The sequence below is a fragment of the Equus asinus genome, chromosome 7, assembly GCF_041296235.1.
Source record: "Equus asinus isolate D_3611 breed Donkey chromosome 7, EquAss-T2T_v2, whole genome shotgun sequence".
NCBI classification, from domain to species: domain Eukaryota; kingdom Metazoa; phylum Chordata; class Mammalia; order Perissodactyla; family Equidae; genus Equus; species Equus asinus.
Window position 1 is genome coordinate 50,662,210 of NC_091796.1, and position 27,413 is coordinate 50,689,622.

Genomic DNA, 27,413 nt, shown 5'->3' on the forward strand with positions numbered 1-27,413 from the left:
CTTCTGTAGTATGGAGTGTCATGTGTATGATGAGACTCTTATGCAGACACATGCATACGCCCAGCACCTTGTAAATGATTCATGTCATTTCATGAATGTCCATTGCCTGCAATAACAAGACTTTTGTGAAACATATACAAGAAGAAATAGAATAGTTTGGCTGACCAGGCAGGATATATGTTTTCTGATTCATACACATAAACATAATAATTTCTTAGCATATTTACTATGAAATGTATACTTATTGTGAAAACTAACATTTCTTACAAAAATTAACTTACAAAATATCTGTAACCAATATGCTACTAGCTTTATGAGTTTCGGAATCCAAATGACTCTGGATTTTTAACTTTCAATGTCCAAATCACAAAGAATAAAGGGACATGGGCCTCATGGCAGACTCAGCTTGCTGCCTGTGAAGTATCCTCTGTCATAATGGCTCTGATGGCCGCAAAGGGGCACTTCACATGTGTCCACCCACAAGTTTCCCTTCTACACGGAGGCCTTCACTGAATACCCACCTCAGAGCACCTGAGGGGTCTCACTGTTGCCACAGCTGATGGCTCCCCTCTTTAGAGTATCATCACTAGACCAAAGTCACCACCACCCAACACTCACAGAACCCCATGCCATGAGGACGAGAGCAGGGCAAGGCCCAGGGAATGGTGCTTTCCCCAACTCAGGGCCACACTCTTTTAACTTAACACTTCAAATTTATGAAGTATCACACACATACTGAGAATACGTAAAACAAAATTGTATTTCTAAGAGTCTTCCCTGTTAGTGCATGTAGCTATGATTTCATTACTATATGGTATTCCTTTATATAACCATCTCACAGTATACTTTTCCATTCAATTATTGATTGATATTTGGGCATTTTTGCATTTTTAGCTATATCAAACAATATAGCTATGAACATTTTTGTACATGTCTGGTGGCACATGTGTGCACTAGTTTTTCTAGGTTATTACCTAAAAGTGTAATTGCTGGGCCAGCGAGTCTTGTTTATCTTCCACTTTACTAGATAATTCTCTGCTGTTTTTGTAAAAAGTATGAGAATTTCCATTGTTCCACATCTTTTTAACATTTGGTGTCTTCACACTTTGTTTTAACAATCTGATTGTCAAATAATTCTGAACATCTTTTCCTATGTATATAGTCCATTTTTTTTTTAAACATTTTATTTTTTTCCTTTTTCTCCCCAAAGCCCCCCGGTACATAGTTGTATATCCTTAGTTGTGGGTCCTTCTAGTTGTAGCATGTGGGACGCCGCCTCAGCGTGGCTTGATGAGCAGTGCCATGTCCGCGCCCAGGATTTGAACCGAAGAAACACTGGGCCGCCTGCAGTGGAGCACTTGAACCCAACCACTCGGCCACAGGGCCGGCCCCTATAGTCCATTTTAAAATCTTCTTTTATAGGAAGCCTGTTCAAGGTTTTTCCCCATTTTTCTAATGGGTTTTCTTATTGACTTGTGAGATTCTTTATGTATTTTGAGTATAAATTCTTAGTGGCTATGTAAATTGCACGTATCTTCTCCCACTCAACGGCTAGGCTTTTCCTCTCCTTATGGTGAACTACACTAATTTTAGTGTCAAATTTATTGTAATCAGATTTACCAACATTTGCTTTGTCACAATAATTTCTGTGCCTTCTTTTTTTTTTAAGAAATCCTTCCAGTTCAGGGATTCTGAATGCCACGGTCCTAGCTGTGTGACCTAGGGCCAATCACTTAACCTCTCAAGATGTCATCTTCCTCCTCTGTAAGATGATCTCATATGTCCTTACAGCTTGACAATAATATCATTATGAAAAAAAAGAAAGAAATTCCTTCTCTATCCCAAGATCATGGAGATGTTTTACTAGATTATATTCAAGAAGCTTAATAGTTTGCCACTTACATTTAAGTCATTAATTCACCTATCAATGCTGTGTATGATGTCAAGTAAGGGTCAAAATTCATTTTCCCTCCTATGGATACCCAGTTGTTGAAGCATCATCTATTGAAAGTTTGTCCTTTTCCACTATTCTGCTAGCTATCTGTATCATATGTCGTTTCCTTGTATGCGTGTGTCTGTTTCTGTGCTCTCTATGCTCTTTCACTGTTCTGTCTGTCTACCACCGGGTCAGTGCCACACTAATTTAATTATTATAGCTTTATAGTACATTTGATAACTGATAGATCAAGTTCTCCCAGTTTGTTCTTCTTATTCCAGGGCCATTCTTAGCCCTTTGCATTTTGATATAAATTGTAGAATTAGGTCAAGTTCTACCAAAAAGCAAAACAAGCAAAAGAAAATATAACAATAAATAAAATTAAATTAAACTAAAATATATTAGAATTCTAATTGGGATTGCATTGAATCTATGAATAAATTGAGGAATAATTGACATCTTTACAATATTGTCTTACAGTCCATGCACATGATATTTTTCTCCATTTATTTTGCTCTTCTTTAAAGTCTCTCAATAAAGTTTTATAATTCTCTACAGAAGCCTTGCACATCATTTGTTATTTATTTATAGGTATTACATGTTTGCAGTGTTATGTTAAGTAGTTTATTTTTATATCATTTTTTGTTGCTGGAATAGAGAAATATAGCTAATTTTTATATATTGATTTTTGCATATCATTGTTATACATAATTTTTTGCTAAATTTTCTTATAATTTTGATGTTACCTATGAGTCATTTTTGATTCTCTTTATATATAGTCATATCATCTTCAAATGATAGTTTACTTCTTCCATTCCAAATTTTGTCTTTTACCTCATTTTCTTACCTTACTTTCTGCCTAGAATCTTTGGCACACTATTGACTACAAGTGGTGATGTTGGTCATTCTAGATTTGAGCTTTATCTTAAAGGTAAACATTTCAACATTTCACCATTATGTATTACATTTGCTATCAGCATTTTAAAGACATCTATTATCAGCTAAAGGAAGTTTCTTTCTATTCCTAGTTTGTTAAGAGTTAATTAAAATATCATATTTTTCTGGATCTATTGAGATGATCATATGACTTTTCCCTTTAATTTTAATGTGGTGTATTCTATTAATTGTCTAATGTTAAAAAAATATATTCCTGGGGGCCCGCTTGGTGGCGTAGTGGTTAAGCTTTGGCGGCCAGATGTTCACAGGTTCGGATCCCCAGCGTGGACCTAGTACCACTCATTAAGCCACGCGGTGGCAGCATACCACACAAAATAGAGGAAGATTGGCACAGATGTCAACTCAGCAATAATCTTCATCAAGCAAAAAGAGGAAGATTGGCAACAGATGTTAGCTCAGGGCAGGTCTTCCTCACACACACAAATATGTATATATATTTTGCTTGGATTTTGCTTGCTAATTATTGTTTAGGATTTTTGCTTCTATGTTTATGAGTGAGATTATCCTGAGACTAGAATTAATTTGATACCAACATCTGACAGGAAATGTACATAATGGGAAAATTTCAGGATAATTTCACTTTATTGATCTATAATTCACCTATAAAATTCACCCATTTAAAATGTTGCTTTATGTATTTTGAAGTGAAGCTGTTAGGTGCTCCCCAAATGACTTTCTGTGTCACTAACAATACGTTTTCCCTTAAAGTCTATATGGTCTGTTGTTCATATAGATACACTGGTTTTCTTTTGATTGGTGTTTGCATGGTGTATAGTTTTTCATCTGTTAACTTTCAATCTTTCTGTAACTTTATGCTTTATATGTGTCTCTTAAAAATAGCATAGAGTTGGATTATTTTTCCTACCTGACAGTCTTTGTCATTTAACTGGAGTATTTAATGTTACTACTGAGTACTTTTTTAAAAAAAAAAAAATCTTATTTTGTGCTTTCTATTTGTCCTACCTGTTCTATGTTTCATTTTCTGTCTTTTCTTGACTACTTTTGAATAGTTTTTTTTTCTTTAATCATGTTCATTTTTTCCCTACACTACCTTGAAAGCTATAGATTATGGATTTCTGTGTTTGTTTTTGGTGGTTTCTCTAGAAATTACAATGAGCAAACTTAACAGAGTCTGAAGTTATTCCATGGCTTTACTCTTGCCTCAGAGACATAAGAGCCTTGAAATACTTTAACCTATTTATTTACCCTATTCCCAACTTGTGTGCTATTGTATGTGTGTATTTTAATTCTTTTGTTAATCCAAAAGCATAATTATTGTTTTACAGAGTCAATAATTGTTTAGATTTACCTACACATATTTAACATTGTATTTGCTTTTAATTCTTCATCTTTAACTTTCCATCTGAGATTACTTTCCTTTTGCCTAAAATAAATATTTTAGAATTTCCTTTAGTGAGGATATTCTGAAGTCAAATACTCTTTGTTTTGTTTGTCTGAAAATGTCTTTTTTTCTCATTTTCCAAAAATATTTTCTTCTGGGAAAAACATTATATAATGGTAGTTATCTCCTCTCACACTTTGAAGATGTAATTCCACTATTTTCTGGCTCATTCTTGCCACTGACATTTCAGCTCTTAGTCTTTTTGCTCATTTGAGAGTAATTTGTCTTTTTTCTTCGAGAGCTTTTAATATTTTCACTATCTCTTTGGTGTGCTTCAGTTAAAATATTATGTACCTAGTTATCAGTTTTTTTAAAAAAGTATCTGGCTAGGATTTGTCAGGAAGGAGGGTTTTCAATCTGTGATTTGGTTTTTTCAGGAAGATCTTTCTGGAAAATTCTAAACCATTATCTCCTAAAATATTGTTGCTGCCCCATTCTCTCTCCCTTCTTCTCCTGAAACTCTAATTGAACATATGTTTGACATTCTCATTCTATCTTCCGTGTCTATTATCACTATTCGCTCTTTCCCATCCTTGTGTCTTTCTGCACTAGGGTCTGTATAATTTCTTCTGACTTTCTATCAAATTCTCTCTTCTTTTGCATCTAATTTCCTGTTAGACACATCAATTTTTTTTTCTCATTGTATTTTCCATTTCTTCTAGGTCACATTTTACATATTTTATAGTTTCTATCTCCTTCAGATATTTTAAATTTGTATTTTATGTTTAAAACATAATAAGAATAGCTATTTTTATAATCTATGTCTGATAATTCCACCATCTAATATCTTTGCAAGTCTGTGTCTGTTATCATTGGTTTTGTGGTCTGGCTTATGGTGTCTTATTTTCTGTGCTTGGTTATCCTTGATTGTAGGCTGCTCATTGTCCTTAAAATATTATTTGCCTCAATAATTTGAGTTCTAGGATGGAGGTACCCTTCTCTGGAAAGGATCTGCATTTGCTTCTGCAAAGTGCCTGATGATACCACCTGTTCAGTTCTTTCTTAAATCAAGGCTTTAATATTTTTGGACAGTCAGGTGATGTGAATGTGCACTGAACATCTGAATGTTTATCTCTGATTTAACTTTAGCCCCAAGAGTAAAGCCCTTTGGGGTTCCAGCTTAATGTGTAGAGGGTTCCCTTTTATTATCCCCTCTTAGTTTGGTTCTGGGCTTTGATTTATATGTCTGCCTCTTTGCAAGACCATCAAAACCACAAGTCAAAATTTCCTCTACTGGCAAATATCCGCAAGGCAAAAGCCACTCCTGTGCTCCATTTATCTCTCTTTGTTCCCTATTTCCCTTCATTCTGACCTGACAATTCTGTAACATCTTGACAGTAATTTGATGCTTTAGGAAAGATTTTTAAAGATATTTTTACCTAGTATTTTAAATTTTTTCAGCTGGAAGATTAATCTGAATAGCCTAGCTCACCATTACCGGAAATAGAAGTCCCATGCCACAACATTTCACCTAAGCTTAGGGTGACTAACTTTTTCAGTTTGCCTAGTATTCTCCCAGTTTTAGCACTAAACGTCCTGCATCCTTGGAAACCCTGTAGCCAGGAAAACTGCAATGGTTGGTCACACTACAGGGCCCCAAAGCAACCCTGGCACCTGAATGAGGTACTTTTAGATCATGGTTTCCCCTTAATTAAAATAGAATTTCCTTTCTTAAAGGGAGTGTGTGTGTGTTTAATCAAAAAGGGTGTTTATATTATTCTGTTACTAAAACACATAGCCATTATATTCTACTTATACCCTAAATAACTGGCAAGATAAGCCCTCTTGTGGATGAACTTATACCTTCATGATCAAATCAGATGTAGACTGGATCATGGACATATATTTGTCTTGGCTTAAATCATACAATAGGTAAACTTTCTTAAGTCAGCTGGTTCCATTAGTATCTCCATTTATTAAGCATTTTTTTTTTCGAGGAAGATTAGCCCTGAGCTAACTACTGCCAGTCCTCCTCCTTTTGCTGAGGAAGACTGGCCCTGAGCTAACGTCCATGTCCATCTTCCTCTACTTTACACGTGGGACGCCTACCATGGCATGGCTTTTGCCAAGCAGTGCCATGTCCGTACCTGGGATCCGAACTGGCGTGCCCCAGGCCACTGAGAAGCAGAACGTGCAAACTTAACCACTGCACCACCGGGTCGGCCCCTGTTAAGCATTTTTAATGTTCAAAGGATTGGTTATAGTATATGGATTTTTTCACAGTAATATATTCCATTATTTCTATTTTGCAAATGTTTTCACATTCATTATTTTATCACATATATTTACCCTCACAACAACCCAATTCCTGCTGAGGGATATAGAAAATATTAGGTCTCTCACTAAGCAACAGAAACATTACACAATTTGATATTTTGATTCCTTGCTTAGAATTCATTTAATTTTCATCTTACATTCATTAGTTTTCTATTGCTGCATAACAAATCACCACAAGCTTTGTGGCTTAAAACAACCCATGTTTGTTATATCACAGTTTCCACGAGTCAGGCCTCTAGGCACGGCTTAGCTGGGTCCTCTGCTTAGGGTCTCATATGGTGCAATCTAGGTGTCGGCTAGGCTGCATTCTCATCTGGAGCTTGAGTTCCTCTTCCAGTGTCATTCAGGTTGTTGGCAGAATTCAGTTCCTTGCAGCTGTATGTCTGAAGCCCTCAGCTCCTAGACGCTGCCATTCTCTAAATTTGAGTGGCTAGGCAGTTCACAAAATGTCATTTGCTTCTTCAGGGCCACAGAACAGTGTTTCAGGAAGGACCCAAATCCCATTTTGAGTTCCTATCTGATTCAGTTCATTGAAAAAACTCACTCTTTTTTCCTATGTGTTTCTCCTTTACTCTTATACTACTGTCACACTCACAACATTTCTCTGACACCAGCTGAGTGTCCCACAACTTACCTCAATTCTGACACTATCTTCCTGGAGATAGAATCAGATCCCACAGGTGAAGGGCTCAGTCCCACAAGACTACCCCCACCCCCACTACAGATGCCAGTCCAAGTTGTCACCTATGCTTCTGACTGACCAGCCATAGATCAGAGGTTCCCATGACCTCCTCCTTGGCTTTGATTAATTTGCTAGAGTGGCTCACAGAACCCAGAGAAACATTTTACTTACTAGATTACCAGTTTATTATAAAAGGATTTAACTCAGGAACAGCCAGATGGAAGAGATGCATAGGGCAAGGTATGTGGGGAGGGGCATGGAGCTTCCATGCCCTCTCCAGAGTGCTGGTCTCCTAGCATCTCCACATGTTCACCAACCCAGAAGCTCTCTGAACCCTGTTGTTTGGGGTTTTTATGGAGGCTTCATTGTACAGGTATGATTTGGTTAAATCATTGGCCATTGGTGAGTGAACTCAATCTCCAGCCCCTTTTCCCTCCCTGGTGGTCCAGGGGTGAGGCTGAAAGTTCCAACCTTCTAATCATGTGATTGGTTCTCCTGGCAACCAGCCCCCATCCTTAGGTTATCTAGGAGCTTCCCCAAAGTCACTTCATTAACATAACAAAAGACACCTTTATTGCTCTCATCATTTAGAAAATTCCATGGGTTTTAGGAGCTCTGTGCCAGAAATGGGGATGAAGACCAGATACATATTCTTACTATAAATCACAGTATCACAGTCAGGCCCACCCAGGATAATCTATCTCCCTTTTGATTAACTCTAAATCAACTGATTAGGGATCTTAACTGCATCTGAAATATGGTAGTTCCCCCTTATCCCTGGGGGATACAGTCCAAGACCCCCCAGTGGATGCCTGAAACCAAGGATAGTACCAAATCCTGTATATACCATGTTTTTTCCTACACATATTTAAGGTGCAACAGCTATCACAAATTTCTTTTTTCCTTCTTCACAATGTCATGGATAGAAGATTCATTCTTAACGTGAATCTTAGCAACCTCAACATATGATTTTTTTTTCTTAAGTCGAGAACTTTCACCTTTTCACTTAAAGGAAGCACATTATGAATTCTCTTTGGCATATCCGAATTGCCAGCATTTCTAGTCTTGTGCTTTAGGGCCATTATTAAGTGAAGTAAAGGTTACTTGAATGCAAGCATTGGAATACTGAGACAGTCAATCTGGTAACCGAGACAGCTACTAAGTGACTAACGAGCTGTAGCGTGTATATGCTGGACAAAGGGATGATTCGCATCCTGGGCGAGATGGAGTGGAATAGCATGAGATTTCATCATGCTACCTAGAACTGCACACAATTTAAAATTTATAAATTGTTTATTTGCAGAACTTTTCATTTAATATTTTTGGGCTGCAGTTGACCATGGATAATTGAAAGCATGGAACGTGAAACCATGGATAAGGGGGGACTACTGTATCCCTCCTTCTTTGCCGTATAACATAACACAATCACAGGACTGATATTCCAGTACCCTTGCCATATTCTGTTGGCTAGAACAGGTTACAGGTTTCACCCCATACTCAAGGGGAGGAGATTACAAAAGGGTATGACTCATTGAGGGTCACCTTAGAGTATGTCCAACACAGGAGTTGAATAAATAAAATGTTGAACAGCTAGAAAAAAGAAACCTGGAACATTTACTATCTGTGATGTCCATGTTGCAGATTAGCAACTTGAAGGAAAATATGGTGTATCAGTTCCAAGTGGCAGCCATGAACATCGCTGGGTTGGGAGTGCCGTCAGCAGTAAGCGAATGCTTCAAATGTGAAGAGTGGACCATTGCTGTTCCAGGTAAACTATGAAAACTGTCTCAGCACTAAGGCTCAGAGTTTCTTCCAATAGAACCTACAACTCAGAACTAAATTTAAGTACTACATAGGAAACTTCTAATGGAAATGAATTCTCTTGGCCCCTCATGTTTACATAAAATATTTTTAGAATACTATTAAATAACAGGTACCAGTATAAAACTGAGTATAAATTTCTTATTCCTATATTCCAAATAAATTCTACAGCCTCCATAGCTTAGCCTCTGCATGCAGTAGGATTGTCAGAAGCACACAATTTGAGTGCCACACGATCATTTAAAAGGAATTTCAGTTTTTGCTTGTGCTTCTTAAAGGCCGTTGAAGGGCACCAATTCATAGCCCTCAGCAAAATTTCTCAAAAAACTTCCTGCACTCCCTAGTTCTCATGCATTCTCCCACTGCTCTTGAACCTCTCATTTTTCAACCCCCCCAAAACCTCTCTCTCCAGACCCAGCCACTGTGGCTTCTCTCTCTTGTTGTCTCCTCCTCCCTCACTCCCACTCTTCATTACGTTATGTAGGGGGACTTAACATGCCTGCCTGGCCTTAAGTCATGGCCTCTCTCCACTTGCCTCTCCAGTCCTTTCTCTCTGTGTATACTTTTTCCCAGCTTTGCATCACAACAAAGATCCTGGACCCAGACTAGAAATACTCTCCTTTGGAGGGTGTCATGTGGGGGTTGGCTGGGCAGAGACGAAAATGGGGAGAAAGCAGAAACATTTACCTACACTTTCAAGTCTTGTTCAGTTACAACACTGAACAAATTTAAAAATTGAATACAAACAAATTTACTAAGCCATTAAGATTCAAACTAGCAACATTAATGTATCTGGTGGATGGTTTTATTTTGCTTCTAATGGTATTAACTTCAGAGACCCAAGTACTTTAGTGCCACAGGATGACTAAATTCTTCCAATTGGGTTTGATATTCAACATGTAGAACAACTGGTATGAACCAACATCAACCACACCCAGCCACACTGGGCATACTGGGTGGACCCAGCCCTGCCCCCAGTGCCACACCTTTCCTTTATTTGAAACCTTAGTGCCCTTGGAGAACCATCATTCTGCTTTCACTTAGGGAGCTTCCATCTGCATCATTTCACTATCAAGTGCAAATAAAAGATTACAAGAGAGACTCAAGAGAAGTTCAAGTGTTCATTCAACTTCATTAAATACAAGAAGCAAACACAGTGCCTTTGTTTGCACCTCCTTGAAGCCAGTTGACATTTCTTAAGTTTTTTCTGCCATCTACACAAAAGTGGATCTATTTTTAAATTCTTGCAATTCCTGAATAAAGTTAAAATGTGAGTGACTAGAGGCTAAGAAATTCTGAGCAGGCCTGTGGAAAATGTTTCTTTTGTTTTGTTTTTTGGGTTTTTTTGGTTTTTTTTTTTAAGATTTTATTTTTTCCTTTTTCTCCCCAAAGCCCCCCCGGTACATAGTATGTATTTTTAGTTGTGGGTCCTTCCAGTTGTGGCATGTGGGATGCTGCCTCAGCACGGCTTGACGAGCAGTGCCATGTCCACGCCCAGGATTCAAACTGGCGAAAGCCTAGGCTGGAGCACGAGAACTTAACCACTCAGCCACAGGGCCGGCCCCTGGGGGCATAGTTTTGAGGAAGACTGGCTCTGAGCTAACATCCATGCCCATCTTCCTCTACTTTATATGTGGGACACCTGCCACAGCATGGCTTGACAAGCGGTGCGTAGATCCAGACCCGGGATCTGAACCAGCAAACCCTGGCTGCTGAAGCAGAGCTGGGCCAGTACCAAGAAAATGTTTTAAAAGAAAGAGATACAGTGGGCAAAAGAGGTTGCAGGGTGAGTGCTCTTAACTCAGAAGTGAGATGAATGGGGCAGTCCTCCATCCCCATGACCTCTCGTTTCTCAGATTCACCCTTCACTTACTGAGTAGTGTTGGGCAAGCCATGAATCAAGAAAGCTCTTAGAGATGAGAGCATTAAGAACGTTTTGTCCTAAAGCTGAAAGCCATCCCTCTGAGGACAGGAACAAGACAAGGGTGCCCACTTTCACCACTCCTATTCAACATAGTACTGGAGGTGCTGGCCAGAGCAATTCGGCAGGAAAAAAAAATAAAAGGAATCCAAATAGGTAACGAAGAAGTAGAACTCGCGTTGTTTGCAGACGACATGATCTTATACATAGAAAACCCCAAAGAATCCACAGAAAAACTATTAGAAATAATCAACAACTACAGCAAAGTAGCAGGGTATAAAATTAACGTGCATAAATCAGTAGCATTTCTATACACTAACAATAAACTAACAGAAAAAGAACTCAAGAACTCTATCCCATTCACAATCGCAATGAAAAGAATAAAATACCTTGGGATAAACTTAACCAAGGAAGTGAAGGATCTATACAATGAAAACTACAAGACTTTCTTGAAAGAAATAGGCGATGACATAAAGAGATGGAAAAACATTCCTTGCACATGGATTGGAAGAATAAACATAGTTAAAATGTCCATACTACCTAAAGCAATATACAGATTCAATGCTATCCCAATCAGAATCCCAAGAACATTCTTCACAGAAATTGAACAAACAATCCTAAAATTCATATGGGGGAACAAAAGACCACGAATTGCTAAAGCAATCCTGAGCAAGAAAAACAAAGCCGGCGGAATCACAATCCCCGATTTCAAAACATACTACAAAGCTACAGTGATCAAAACAGCATGGTACTGGTACAAAAACAGGTCCACAGATCAATGGAACAGAATTGAAAGCCCAGAGATAAAACCACACATCTATGGACAGCTAATCTTCGACAAAGGAGCAGAGGGCCTACAATGGAGAAAAGAAAGTCTCTTCAACAAATGGTGCTGGGAAAACTGGACAGCCACATGCAAAAGATTGAAAATCGACCATTCTTTTTCACCACACACCAAAATAAACTCAAAATGGATCAAAGACCTAAAGATTAGGCCTGAGACATTAAGTCTTTTGGAAGAGAATATAGGCAGTACACTCTTTGACATCAGTTTCAAAAGAATCTTTTCGGACACTGTAACTCCTCAGTTGAGGGAAACAATAGAAAGAATAAACAAATGGGACTTCATCAGACTAAAGAGCTTCTTCAAGGCAAGGGAAAACAGAATTGAAACAAAAAAACAGCTCACTAATTGGGAAAAAATATTTACAAGCCACTTATCCGACAAAGGGTTAATCTCCATAATATACAAAGAACTCACACTGCTTAACAACAAAAAAACAAACAACCCGATCAAAAAATGGGCAGAGGACATGAACAGACATTTCTCAAAAGAAGATATGAATATGGCCAATAGACACATGAAAAGATGTTCATCATCGCTAATCATCAGGGAAATGCAAATCAAAACTACACTAAGATATCACCTTACCCCCGTTAGATTGGCAAAAACATCCAAAACCAAGAACGACAAATGTTGGAGAGGTTGTGGAGAAAGAGGAACCCTCATACACTGTTGGTGGGAATGCAAACTGGTACAGCCACTATGGAAAACAGTATGGAGATTTCTCAAAAAGTTAAAAATAGAAATACCCTATGACCCAGCCATCCCATTACTGGGTATCTATCCTAAGAACCTGATATCAGATATCTCAAGAGTCCGTTGCACCCCTATGTTCATCGCAGCATTATTTACAATAGCCAAGACGTGGAACCAGCCTACATGCCCAGAAACTGATGATTGGATAAAGAAGATGTGGTATATATACACAATGGAATACTACTCAGCCATAAAAAAAGACGAAATTGGCCCATTCACAACAATGTGGATGGACCTCGAGGGCATTATGTTAAGCGAAATAAGTCAGTCAGAGAAAGACGAACTCTATATGACTCCACTCATAGGTGGAAATTAGTATATTGAGAAGGAGATCTGATCGGTGGTTACCAGGGAAAAGGGGGGGTGGGGGGAGGGTACGGAGGGGGAAGTGGTGTACCCACAACATGACTAACAAAAATGTACAACTGAAATTTCACAAGCTTGTAATCCATCATAACATTAATAAAAAAAAAAAAAAAAAAGAACGTTTTGTCCTCCCTTTGTTTTACAGGTGAAGAAACTAAGTCTCAGGTTAAATGATATTCAGAAGGTCACACAGGTAGTAAGTGGCAGTTAGGATTGGAAACCAGGTCTTCTTATTCTTAGAGGAGAAGTGCTGGGAAGCGGGAAGCAGCAGAACAGAGTTCCTCCTCTGTAAAGCACCTCTTTGGCTTCTGAGGATGACAAGAAAAATGGTCATAAAAGCCCTTTGCAAAACAGAACATGCCACACTGTTGTAAGGTATTGATGTTATTATTTAAACCTATTTCCACAAAAGACGTCATCATAAGACAAATATGACTCATTTTGTGACTGTTAAACCAAGGTGAGGAGGCCAAGAAATATTGAGCTATCAATTGTACAATGACAAATTGTACAATGACAAAGCATGGCATGATAGAATCTGTGCTTGTAGTTGGCTTACGGGCCACCGTGAGTCAATTCAGGTGATTTTGATTGGTAGTTGGAAATCAGTTGTTATTTACAAAAAAAAGGAAGGAAAAAAGAAAATGAATATATCATCCACGTAGCAGCTGGTGGTTATGCAGAGATGCAGGCAATCACTTAGTAGTTTGGACTCTTGCAAGAGTGCAAAGAGCACACAAGGTGAGGAGAACATTCTGGCTTTCTTCCTGAACAGGTTGATAAAGTTACAGTCATGCACTGCATAATGACATTTCGGTCAACGATAGACCACGTATACAACAGTGGTCCCATAAGATTAGGACCATATAGCCTAGGGATGTAGTAGGCAATACCATCCAGGTTTCTGTAAGTACACTCTCTGATGCTCTTAAAATGATGAAATCTCCTAACAACGCATTCCTCAGAAAGTGTCCCCATCGTAAAGCAACACGTAGCTGTACTTGTCTTCTTTGAACTTTCTGTTAATTGTCTTAAGGATAAATGAGATAAATGAATGTAAACTAGCTGGCAGTGTTTAGCACAGGTTCAGGAGCCATGGAATTGATTGTATTTATTCTGGTGAAACTTCTCTGTAAATCATAACTGTAATTTGTTTTTATACCTATATGGGATATATGCTTTACTGGAAAGATTTCCCTCCAGTGGGGAGCTATTTTGTAACATACTCCTTTTTTCCTTTGAAAGAAATATTACTGTCTATATTCATATGCCATCAAATAGAGTTGCTTTCTTCATCCAAATTGGAGATTTGGGGGAATTTTCAGATTATCATCCAAAAATAATCCTAAACTGAATCTGCAATCAAATTAAACTGTTCTGATAAAAGGTGAGGAACACAGGCCTGAGGACAGACTGGAGACAAGCTTTCATCCAGCCACTGAGGGCATCCTGAACTGGCCTTCACCACCTGCTGCCCATAAAGGGTCTTAATAGGTTGATGTAGAGCCATTGAGGAAACTTGATATGACATGACCACAAAATACCTATTCCCATGGAAATGTTAGATTTTTCAAAAGAAGAACACCAGCATCAGATTCAGCTTTAAGACCTTAAATGTGGTTTTAGACTTACACATATTTGAGATTTTCACATATTCATGCAGATTTTTATGCATTGGTCTCTCTTTCTTTCTCAGGACCACCACACAGTCTCAAGTATAGTGAAGTCAGGAAAACCTCCCTGGTTCTGCAGTGGAAGCCTCCAATCCACTCTGGACGGACTCCCGTCACTGGTTACTTTGTGGATATGAAGGAGGCCAGTGCCAAAGAGGACCAATGGCGCGGACTCAATGAGGCGGCTATTAAAAACAATTACCTGAGGGTAAGAGGGTGCTCATAGTTTGAGAAACCTTTTTTTAAAAACAAAAAAGTCTCTTCTAATAATGTTACCTTTAAAGTTAGCAAGATAAAATACAACATCTCTGCTTTGCTCTGTTTCTTATATTGTGCTCCTGGTAAGATTCCATTTGGCAGTGGTTGGGGTTTGGGGAAGTTTCTGAGGCTTAAAAAAATTTGGTTATGTTTAACCTGAATCCCTTAGCTTAGCTTTGGAAAACATCCACAAGCTTCCTCCTATCCCTTCTTTCCATTGCTTTCACTTACCCGCCTGACATTTTTGTTAATCACAGTCTTAAGATGTTACTACTTACCATCCCCAAAAGATGAATTTCTCGTTCTAACCTCTAATTCTTTTTGACGGTGGTGTTTGGTTTGAAGGTGCTGTATTTATAGAGTTCACACCAGTAAGCCTTCAACTGCTAGGTGTTTTGAGTCACACCCTGTCTCACTTCACCTGCTCCCTCCTGGTTGCGCTCACTTATACTCTCAGAGGCTAGTGGAGTGGGTTGACTAAACTCTTGACCTTATCCATGTCATTGCCTTTCAGATTCTTCTAGAGTGTTCTAATTGAACCAATTTCTGTCTCTATTACCAAAAACTGTTTTGCTATAGCCTCTGAATCTCTCACTTGTACCTGCAAAGGATTCCTGGATCCAATCCCAACGTGTGTGTGTGGAGCCTTTCCCTCACCAACAAGCTGTTCTTGGACACCAGCAGAGTATCTGAGAATTCAATTCTGAAACTATCTACCAAAAGATAGAGTCAGGTTCCTCGGGCGGGTAAATGTCTCAGTCCCACAAGACCACTCTCCACTTCAGACACCAGTCACAACCCCAGCTTGTTACCTGTGCTTCTGACCGACTGGCTATGAATTAGAGGTTCCAATGACCTCCTCCAACTCAGGATGCCAATCACAAGTCCAGTTTGTTACCTGTACTTCTGACTGACTAGCTGTAAATCAGAGGTTCCCATGACACTTCTTTGAGTTCCATTAATTTGCTAGAACAGTTCACAGAACTCAAGAAAACCCATTTACTTACTAGATTGCCAATTTATTACAAAGAATATGAATCAACAGCCAGAGGAAGAGATACATAGGGTGAGGTCCTGAACAAAGGTGCTTTTGTCCTTTTAGAGCTTGGGGCCCGGCACAGTGGCACGAGGAAGCATTCTGGTTCCCCAACATGGAAGCCCTCCAAAAAAGGGCCAACGAGCTGTCCTTTTGGTTTTTTATGAAGGCTTCATTATGTAGTCATGATTGACTGAGTCACTGGTCATTGGCAGTTGATCCAACCTCAAGCCCCCTTCCCCTCCTCAGAAATCAGTGGGTGGGACTGAGGGTTCCAATCCTCTGATCACATGGCTAGTTCTCCTGGCATGGTTCCAATCCTCTGATCACATGGCTAGTTCTCCCCTTGAGTGGAGTCCAAAAGTCATCTTTATTAACATAAGACACCTTTATCACTCTCAACACTTAGAAAATTCCGAGGTTTTGAGAGCTGTGAGTCAGGAACTGTGGATGAAGACCACATATATATTAGAAATATATTTTGATCATCTGAATGACGAAATATATATTTCTTATAAATCACAATATTGCAGTACCAAATGGAAATCTCAAAAGAATGTTTTCTCCTATTGTCAGCAGTGGCATCTGGAGACCCTGAATCCACAGCAGGGCCTCCGGAACTGGGGGAAATGTGATTCCAGATCCTATTACTTAGAATGAAGTGTGGCTTCACCACAGTCATCCAGAAAGCTGCATACTGCATTCAGTGTGCAGCCCTATCTGTTGGCAGAATAGGCCACTACCTAGAGGATGGGCTTTGGAAGATATTTAGAGTATACCTGGTCTAAAAGATCTCTCCCATCAACCTACCACTATGGACTAAAGTCCTTACCATCTGTCAGCCACTCTCTGGTGTTAAGGCATTTACGGTTCCACCCAAAAAAATATAAATATATCCTCCAGGAGAGATGACCCTTAAACTGTTACACCTAACATGCCATTAATTCAACTTAGCATATGCCAGTGAGCTCTCTAGACCCTAAGAAAACCCTGAGAAGATAAGCAAGGTCATATTTCATGGGGAAGAGAAAAGGGCAAGGAAGGTTGAGCACTTAGGATGCTGTTTGGCTTTCCAAATAAGTCAGGAGGCCTCTAGATTCAAAGAAACCCCCAAAAGACAGTGTAAAATAAAGGTTGGACACATCCTGGTTGGTGGCGGTGTGTGTTTATGGGCAGGATGATTTCCAAATCCTCAGTATGCCTCAGCACATGATCCCAAGAGCTGAGGTTGGACTTGACTCAGGTAAAGCAAAACAAGGGTGAGAAGCCAAGCATAGGGGACCAACAGCCCAGAAAAAATGGGCAGAAATTAAAAATAGTAGAGTTTAAACATATCAAAGAATGGTTAATGTCACTTGTTTAAAAAAACAAAAGGAAGAAAAGCAAATTTAGGATAGAGAGAGAGAAACACTGAGGTTGAGTGTACCTCACAAACCAGCAGGTGAATTTTCTGTAAGGAAATGATCTTAGAGTTGTCCATAGTTTTTCAAGTGAAAATGGAATTATTGATATTTTCTAACTATAAAACTGACACATGCTCATGATGAAAAATTCTAACAAAAAGGCATAAAGAAGAAAAGTAAAGATGTCCTATAACCCCCATACCCATTTTGATGTATATTTGCTGTTCCAGATGTCTCATATTCAGAAAAATTTCAAGCCTAAAATGGAGAAAAATGTTAAAAAGTTTAGTCTGGTAAACTTAAGTAAGGATAGGAGACATAGCTCCACAAACGGGAGGATTTAGCAGCGGGAACATAATGAGCTGATTGGTTTCTCTGGGAAGAACCCCGATTCACTTCAGCACCAAGTGTCCAGTGGTTCCTAGAGAGAGTTAAAGATGCGTTTTTGTTCTTGTTAGTGCCATCGAGTCGATTCCAGCTCCTAATGACCCTGTGTACAGCAGAGCAAAATCTCGCCCAGTCTCTTCGGGCCAGCCTCTCACCTTCCAGCACATATGAGACAATGCTCCGGTTCTATTCGTAAGGTTTTCATGGCCAGTTTTTTCGGAAGTGTGTGGCCAGGTCTTAGTCTGGAAGCTCCACTGAAACCTGTCCACTATGAGTGACCCTGCTGGTATTTGAAATACCGGTGGCATAGCTTTCAGCATCACAGCAACACACAGCCACCACAGTATGACAACCGACAGATGGGTGTGATTCCCTGACTGGGAAATGAACCTGGGCTGTGGTGCTCACCGAAGAATCTTAACCACGAGACCACCAGGGCTGGCTTAAAGATGCATTGCTTTCAACCAAAAGGTTTTAACCAAACAGAGCTCACGCTTCCTCATTCTCCTTTTTTATTGATAATTACTGCCTGGTGAGACAATGTGGTGAGAAGGGAGTGAATAATTGGAAGGGATGGGGGACATGGATGGATAAGGCAAGGGAAGGCAATTCCTTCCAAAATTGTAGGGAAGGAAAAAAATCCAAGAAAAGGAAAATAGATGTGCATAGTTTATGCATCTCTGGTGCTTTGAGGCTAGTGGTCGTGGCCTCTGTGGCGATGGAAGAGTGAAGGAGCAGTCCTGTCACCCCCGAGACCAGACACCAGGATGTAAATTCACTTCCTGCACCGTGTTGCAGAAATCTGATTCACAGCCACATGTCACCTAAGTGGGCAGGTGCAGATGTGGTGGGCACCTGGCAACTTGTCTATTTTTATCACGACAAGGAAATGTTTTTGTTCCTTTCTGTAAATCCACAGTTGCCTGGCATTATTTCTAAACATAGACTTTAAATACGTCAAATTCTATGCATTTAGCCTGTGCCAAAATTAGAGTTATTTTACAGACCTGAATATATTTAAAAAATGTATTGGCTCTGGTGAAAGCTATCACTACATAAATAGTGACATTCTGGTATCATAAACACCATATAATTAAATTAGACTAAATTATCTAGAAATTAGATTAAAATTAGATTAAAAACCTAACATTAATACATATCTCGTTTAAATCCGTGGTCACAAACACTTCACTTGATTGAATAAATGTATACTAGCTTTGTTTGATTTAAATCATATTTTGGATATTGATCTCCATCACAGCATTATGGGAGAAAATTGTGCCCTCTCTGTGTAATAAATTCCTTCTTAAAATACAATATAGCTTTTAAAAGTCACGTTTTAAAAAGAAAAAGATTATTTTGGGTAAAATATTAACAGTATTTATAATAGTAACGAGACTGTGCTGAACCCAAAGAAAGCCATACAGAAATTATGAAGTGGGACTATCATTTAAAGACATATTATAAATGTTTTTTACACCTCTTGTACTCTTATAACAAACATCTTCTTGATTATTGAAAATGCGGTTTAGAATTTGAATATGTTTTGATTATTCACAAATTACTAAAATTTGCAATCATGTTAATTGCTTGTCTATTTAGTGAGAAATAGCCATATTAAATTTATAGGGACACTTTTTGTTTTTGCTCTAGTGCTTCAACATGCTTTTAAACAAATGGAAAGCATCCATGGTCCATGCTTGTAATTCCCCTCCCTTGCCAGGACTTTTATCAGAAATTATTCACAGAATGTCTCAAGAGGATCAGACCAAAAAGGCAGCATCTATGCTCTTGTGAGCACTTTGCATTTTGTCTTTTTGACCAGAGAATAGGTGGCCAACTCCTTTAAAGTACACCTATACCACTCTCTTTATTTCTGATGCTGGTGGCCATCAAATTATCCAAAAAAGAGAGAACGTCTGAGTTGCAAGAGATCTTAGAAAGCCCTTGTGTACTTACAGGTGGTCCAGAGAGAAGAAAGTCTAAAGCTAAAGCCACACATTTAGTCTTTGATAGAATCAGGTTTAGACTTAAGTCCTGTGCCCTTTGTGCTCTATAACTAAGTCGTTATTACAGAGGAAGAGCACTTCCGTTTAAACGATACAATCGCCCATCACTTTCATACCTCTTCTTCCAGGTGCAAGGCCTCAAAGAGGGTGAAAGCTACGTGTTCCGTGTTCGAGCCATAAACCTGACTGGAGTCGGGAAGCCGTCTGACCTTGCTGGGCCTGTTGTGGCAGAAACTCGTCCAGGTGGGCTTTTGCTTTTTCATTAAAAGTAATCTCATTTGTGTAAGATACCAAAGTAACATTCAACCTTACTTTCTATGCTTTTCCTCATTTTCAAAATTATTGATGTACGCTATCTGCGTAATTGATAAGTATGACCTTAGGACATGATAATCATTTACTGAATCACAGGCACCTCAGGACAGGGGTGAGCTAGGTTTGAAGTGGTCCAGGGCTATTCTGGTTCATCTCTAAAATCGGGGACGTTCTTGACCAAATTATGCTTCCTGGACCAACTGTTTCAAGCATACATTCCTGGGACATTATTCTTATTATACTGAGGCCATTAAGTACGTAAAAATATTTTCCCAGTCATAGGGGAATCTGGAACAGCCCAGTTAGCAAACGTGATCCTTAAACAAAAGTAGAATTTATGTAATTGTAGCTATTAAGTTAAACCAGGGGTCAGCAAACTTTTTCTATCAAGGGCCAGATAGTAAACATTTTTGAGTTTATGGCCGCATGGTCCCTGTCTCAATATTCACCTCTGCCGTGGCGCAAAAGCAGCCATCAACAATACATAAACTAGAGAGCGTGTCTGTGTTCCAATAAAACTTTACTGTGCATGTTATATGCATTATATATTATATGTAGTATAAAATTTGAATCTTAAGTAATTTTTATATCTTGAAATATTAAGGGTTTTTTGTTTTTTTAAAAATGTAAAAACCATTCTTAGTTTGCAGGCTATACAAAAAGAGGCAATGGGCCAAATTTAGCCCACGGGCCATAGTTTGCTGACCCCTGGGTTAAACTAACAGCGGTCCTAAATGAATGATCTATACAGCTGGGGCTGCTCTCAATTCCCATTTTCAAGAGATGCCATGATTGGACTAAGGAAGACAGTCGTCCCTTTTGTTACAAGAACAAAGTTTACAGTGTTCACTGCACAAACAGTTTCAGATCATTATATAATAATTCATTTTGTCATTTACTCTCTATCCCTTTTCAAAGTTGTCATATATTTTATTTCATAAAAGTTGCATAAAAGAAATCACTGGAAACAAGAGAGGATGAAAAAGTATTAACCAGTCACTTTAAATTTATATTCATTCTAGTCCAAGCACTTTCACTTTAATCCACCCCTATTTCAAGATTAAAATAAACAAAGAGCAGATACATAATATTTATTTTTATGATGAGAAAAGAATGTAAACATAGAAAACTCTGCTCTCTCTACGTGTTACCTGAAAAGTGTATCAAATATACCCTTTGAGGAAATATCTGTCCTTTTCACGCTATTACTTCATAACCTGCTTTCAACTACTCTTATAATTACCCTCTAAGACCTGGATGTGACTAAAGTGACCTTATACAAAAGTGTGGCAGGTGTCTGGAGAGAGTACCACATCTCATATGAGTACCCTTTGCAAAATTTCATGAGAAAACAAAAAAGTGCTGGGAACATATATGCCAGGTCAATGATACCACACGAAGACACCAGGACACATATTCCTATAGAAATCAGACCCCTCAGTTGCCAACTGAGAGGAAATAAAAGGTGCCAAATGGACATGCAAAGGCACCCAACTGCAGAGTCTACCCTTGTAAGAACAACACTTAGATTACTATAAAAGTAAACTCTTAACCTAGCCATTGATAAGTTAAAAGCACCATGTAAGCAGTGGATTTCAAATCTGATTGACTAAAGAAAGCTTAAATTGATCTCTTATTTTCTCATCAATAGCCTCAGAATGGCAGGTGGCCAGGCATGACATTAATAAAGCCATCACTATGGAAATTTTACCACCAGAAAAGGATCTCCTGGTGAGCTACTGGGCAAGAGTTTTATTTCACTAATTTGGAATAAGGCACCAAAGTCATTTTTGTGGCCATTCCATTCCCAAAATATAGCTACAAACAAGAGCTGCAAACATCGATACACTAACTATACCAGATTAACCCATTTACTGGCTCACAGCCTAGGAAAGAATCCCAGGATGCACAAAGTCCAAATGCTTTGTCATGAAGGAGCTCCAAAACCCAGGAGACTCTTGGACTTGTTCCATATGCAACAGGCACATTCGTTCTTTCAATATGTATTTCTTAAGCACCTACTATACGCCAGGTGCTGTATGGGCACCAGGAGTAGAATAATATGACATCATCACTGCATACCAGGCTTACAATCTAGTGGAAAAGCCAGAGTTTACAACATGATATAATGAGAGCTATGATACATGTGTGTAGGAAATAGGCTATAAACTAGGTTTTAAGGTTTTATAAGTCCCTATAAAAATTTATATGTAGCCTAAGGTTGTCTATATTTATTAATTTTGTTAAATACAAATATTTCACTTTTACCCAGATATTTATTTTATGTTAGAATGGATAGGGCACGGGTAGGGAGCCATGTTATCAATTTCAAGATTCAGAATGTGAAACTGGATTGCTCTTTCAGAAGAACAAGGTCTTTTGGAATGCATTATTAAAATTTCAGGTAGAAAATAAAGCTTATCATGTAACAGCAAACCTCAAATACATCTAACAAGATACCTCAAGTGTAATTTGAATTCCAGTTAAAAGTTAACCTAATCCACCAGCATTCGTAGGATCACTAGTCTCCCTTTAAAGTCGATGGATATGCAAGCAGATGTCTAATGCCGTCAGCACTGCCACAAAGTCTAATCATGCTGGTAATGAGGATCCAGAAAATGAACTAAATATGTTGTACTTTGCCAAGAAATGTATTAGCTAAAAAAGCCTATAAGAATATGCTGCAAAATATTTAGTGTAGATTTGTTGGTACATAAAAGACACTTCTATTCTTGATATTTGATATTTTTCCAACAGTGTCTGTGTTGATTGCATCAGGCCTGGGGTATAAGTGGAGGCAAGGTGAGCCAGATCAGACAGAGACAAGAGAGAGACCTGCCAAGGTGTGGCAGGTGATCTGGAGGGCAACAAATAACTGGCGGTACAGGCTGCAGGTAGTCTTACCAGAGACCTAGCAGGAGGCAGGAGAATTCAGGTGATGGGCAGGAGAACCCCGACATGAGGCAGAATCCCAAGCAGGAACTGCGTTGCTAGAAGTTAGGACTTGGTCACTAGGAGCAAGGCAGGTTAGCACACAGCACCGGAAGGAAGAATGAGCTGGGATTAAATTGATGACCTACTAACCGATCCCAGTTTCTGAAAATTGGCTGGTGGTAGAACCTGGTAGGGCTGAGAATGCAAATGTATGCTCAGTGGCCTAGTGGTGGAGTCTCGAAGGATCTGAAGCAGGAAGCCAGGCTGACTATTAAAGATCAGCTTAACTGGCTAACTTGGAAAACTACACTTGTATTTGCTTACTAACTGTTCTCCTTCACCCATTAGAACAGTAGTTCTCAACCTTGGCTGTACATTAGAATCATGCCAGGGACTTTTTGAAAATACTGACTCCACTCTAGACCGATTAAATCAGAACCTCCAGGACGGAGCCTCGGCATAGGTTCATTTTTGTTTGTTTGTCTAGCTCCTTGGGTAATGTGTGTGAAACCAGGCTTGTGAACTGTGCATTAGACTGTGGGCTCCTTCAAAATAGGAACTGTGTCTTTTCTCTCTATATGCCAAGAGTCTAGTACCTAGTGTAGAGTAGTCATTTATTAAATGCAAATAATAATGAACGACTACCATGTTTTGGCCAGTGAATGTAACTGTTTTATAACCAAAGCATGTACGCTTAACTCTAGATATCTCATAATGAACGCCCTGGCTGTGAAGGGTGAGCTGAGAGAGAGGCTCAACGGGGGCTGGATGTGGACACCACAGTAGTGGATCAGCCAGCAGTCCTCGTGTTAAACACAGAGGAGCTCAGTCCAAACGTGACCGATTACATTAATTCACTTCGATCTGCTTCTATTCTGTCCCAGTCTCCAGTTTTTAAATATCACGCTGGCATGCATGCATGCACAATGGAGAAGGATAAATAATTAGAGCTTATAAAAGTGATCTAGGGCCAGCCCCGTGGCCTGGGGGTGAAGTTCCACGTGCTCTATTCAGCAGCCCAGGTTCACTTCCCAGGCGTGAACCTACACCACTTGTCGGCAGCCATGCTGTGGCAGCGATCTACCAACAAAACAGAGAAGGATTGGCACGGATGTTAGCTCAGGGTGAATCTTCCATAGCAATAAAAAGTGATCTATTAATGCTGATGCAAAAAACCAAATTATATGAGAAAGAATTCTCATATCAGATTACGAAATGTCTGGGAAGATGAACAGTTTACTGTAATTTCATTTCAGCTTTTAAATTTCATCCTTTTTTAAAAAATCATTTTTTGGAGGGGAGAGAGAAGTGGGACCAAGTTAATTTCCAAATAGTTCATTTTAGCTCTGGGCCATACCTTAATCCGTTCAGTACTAGGGGTAGGAGCAAGCCTGTAAGGACCATTAAAATGCCATTCCACACAATCCAGTATTTCTCTGTGTCCATATTAAGGATTTGTTTAGGGTTGAGGCAGCTGACTAGAGACAACTCTTCTTAAATCCTTTTCAGACCAAAATAATCTCTCTCACTTTCTATAGCTAAATCTCTTGTGCTCTTAGCTGAATTCTTCATGTTCTTGAGCAGATTCAAAGGTCGTTCTCTAAGTCCTGACAAATTTTGGTCCACTTTTCCAGCACAACTCTGTGGAAAGGTGGGATGGCCTTTCATCCAGATGAGAATGTCCACAGGGATTCCTTTATTTTGACAGCAGAACATCAAACTTGCTGTCTGCTGGTTAAGTATCTGAACCAATTTGATCGTACATTAATTAACTTTAGAGAATGTGGCTCTTTAGACATTTATGAGTTGAACCATGAATTTACAGCAGCTCAGTGCTTGGCAAAAACGCAGGCTGTGGAAGACTCTAAAAAGAAAATCTGAGGATGTTGTAGCTACACCTTTTTACTCTGACACTGCACCAGGTTCATCTCCACAGGCATTGTCCTGGGGATTAGCCTGGGGCCTTTTATAAACGCTCTCATTACATTGTGCTTGGTTCTCCTGGAGCATTTATAAAAAGAATCATCCATCTGAATATCATATATCTTTTGTAAAATTGCAGTAGAATTTTTTGCCCACAGTGTATCCGGGACCCACTTATTTAGGGAATTCCGCTGTTAATTCCTCTTAGATTTTAATATGTGGAAAAACTGGCCCTTCCAGATTAGCATATTTACTTCCTTTATTATACAAAGATCTACAATCCAACATGTCCTTCCTTTTCAGATATAAGAAACCCTGAGCTTGTTTTTTAATTGTTTTGTCCACTTTTAACTTTCCGAGAGATGTCTTTTGTTTTAAACCCCTCACATTTACTCTTTGTTGTCCTAAGTAGTCTTTAAAGTATTTTCCAAAAACACCTTTTTCTCTATTTGTAAACCCAGAATGCAGGAAGAGTCTACCTTTTTTTCCAAAGGCAACTTCAATTCAAATTCCCTTTATTGGTATTATTGTAAAATACTTGGTCTACTAAGTCACTCTTTAAAACACCTTTATTCAAAGAACTATGTTAATAAATTAAATTAAAACTAAACAGTAACAGAAGGCTTTGAATTTGCAAAGCCATATTGAAGGAGTGTGATAGCATCAGCATTGTAATTCATGTGACAAATAAGGGACAAGCTGTAACTTATTGCACTGATCATTTTAAGTCAATAACCTTGTCATATTTCCACAGTGATATTGTTTAAACTGAATTTTTTTCTTGCAATATTATGTTGACTAAACATTATTTTCTAATGGGAATTGTTAGTGAGCTGAAGAAATATGCTTAAATAACTAGTCTTTGAATTATGTTCAGTGAATGTGATTTTTCAAATGCTTGAAATTGTGGTTACTTTTAGAGTGACACTTTCAGCCTGTTGACAGCATCATTGATATGTCAGGGAGGAGATCAAGCTTTGGATTCTGAGTTCTACAAAATTTAGTAGAAAACTCACTGCAACTAGGGTGTTTTCTTTTTTGGTACTTTTATTTCATCTTGTCTGCTTATCAGAATATTGGTGTTATGTGTAAGCTTTCATAAGACAAGTTCCAATAAAATACACATTGCAATTCTAAGCTGACATTTGTCTTTAACATCTATTTTTTTCAGTCCAGTCTCTGGTACAAATAAATATGGAAGACAAAATCCCAGCCCTTGTAGAATTTAACCCTATTCTTGATAAAATAAACAACCAGTGCAACTTTTTGAAAAATGAAAATCTAATCAAATACTCATTTGATTTTTAAAACTGAAGTGTCAAATATAGTTTTGATTATTTTTTAATTTTTTCCCTTTATTTGAATAAGTCAACCAATAGCGCCCATCATCGCCACAATTATGTGCATAAATGGAAGAAATGTTCATGCCTCTCTTTTCTACCCACTGCAGATATTGTCTACAGATACGTGCTGATTTGACATGGTTCATCAGGGAAAGTTTCACAGATGAGGAAAACTCTCTCAGACACTAGTTGACATTACATCTAATCCCTACTTTTTATTTGGTCTCTCCAGACAATTACTTAATTTCAAATTTTATCCTAAGACTTTAAAAAAACTACCACTTTCTTTTCTAAAAGTAAAAATTATTATATTTGTTACATTAGGACCCAGCTATAACGTAGTGATGTAAGACTCACAGGTTCAGGTGAAAACACATATATTGCCTGGGACTTAAAAATAACATCTTTTGTTCTCCAAGTACTTTACAAAAATTGCTTTTCCAGAGTAATTCAATGAGACAGCTCTATATTCTTCTTTCAGTAACTGAGGCAATTGAAACAGCAACTAAGCAGGGTTTTCCTATTCTCCAAGTTGCTTGGTTTGGAGCCAAATTTGGCCATTCAGAAACTTGAACAAATTGTTTTAAATACCTAGTTGTTCCATTTACCTGAGAATTTCCTGCCTGAGCATCAATACTTTAAAATTTCACTTTAAGGCTGATGAAAATTCTCATAAAATAGATTACACACTTCAGTACATACTTTTCAACCTTCTCAAATGCAGTATACTTAATCTTATTTATCTTTTCCTCTGTGATTCACATCATAAGTATCAACCTTATGTATTGTACAGTGATATCTTCTGGGGTGAGGAGCCATCTGTCCCTTTACTAAATAATGTCTTTGTGCCTGCTTTTTCATTTTCTGCCTCCTCTCCTGCTGTCATTTTCCTTATTCTCAGTGTGCTTGTTGATAGTAGCTTCTTACTTCCCTCTCTTTTTTTTGGTTTAATCTACTGAGAGAAACCAACCAACTAGGCTTATTAGAATCATCTCAAGCTAAGTATAAATGCATTCCAAGTGACGGTCTATGGAATTCTCCAGTGAGTGTCCAGGAATACTAGCGTGTGGACTTTGTCACGTCAGCACTGGCTCTTAGAGGCTTGTTTTCCTTACTTCTTGGTTTTGGGCACAGTTCCAAATTGGTGAAGTGTTACAGCACAAAGGTTAT

At 38.6% G+C, this 27,413-nt stretch overlaps 1 protein-coding gene across 3 annotated transcripts in view; it reads left to right on the forward strand.

The window, feature by feature from the left end:
* The window catches only part of MYOM1 (myomesin 1), a 158,206-nt gene that overhangs the window by 98,452 nt on the left and 32,341 nt on the right, over positions 1 to 27,413 (forward strand). For all 3 annotated transcript variants that reach the window (XM_070513340.1, XM_014832874.3, XM_014832876.3), the window contains 3 exons: positions 8,896 to 9,022; positions 14,659 to 14,843; positions 19,857 to 19,971. In XM_070513340.1, coding sequence (XP_070369441.1) covers positions 8,896 to 9,022; positions 14,659 to 14,843; positions 19,857 to 19,971 — 427 coding nt within the window. The remainder of the gene's footprint in view (positions 1 to 8,895; positions 9,023 to 14,658; positions 14,844 to 19,856; positions 19,972 to 27,413) is intronic.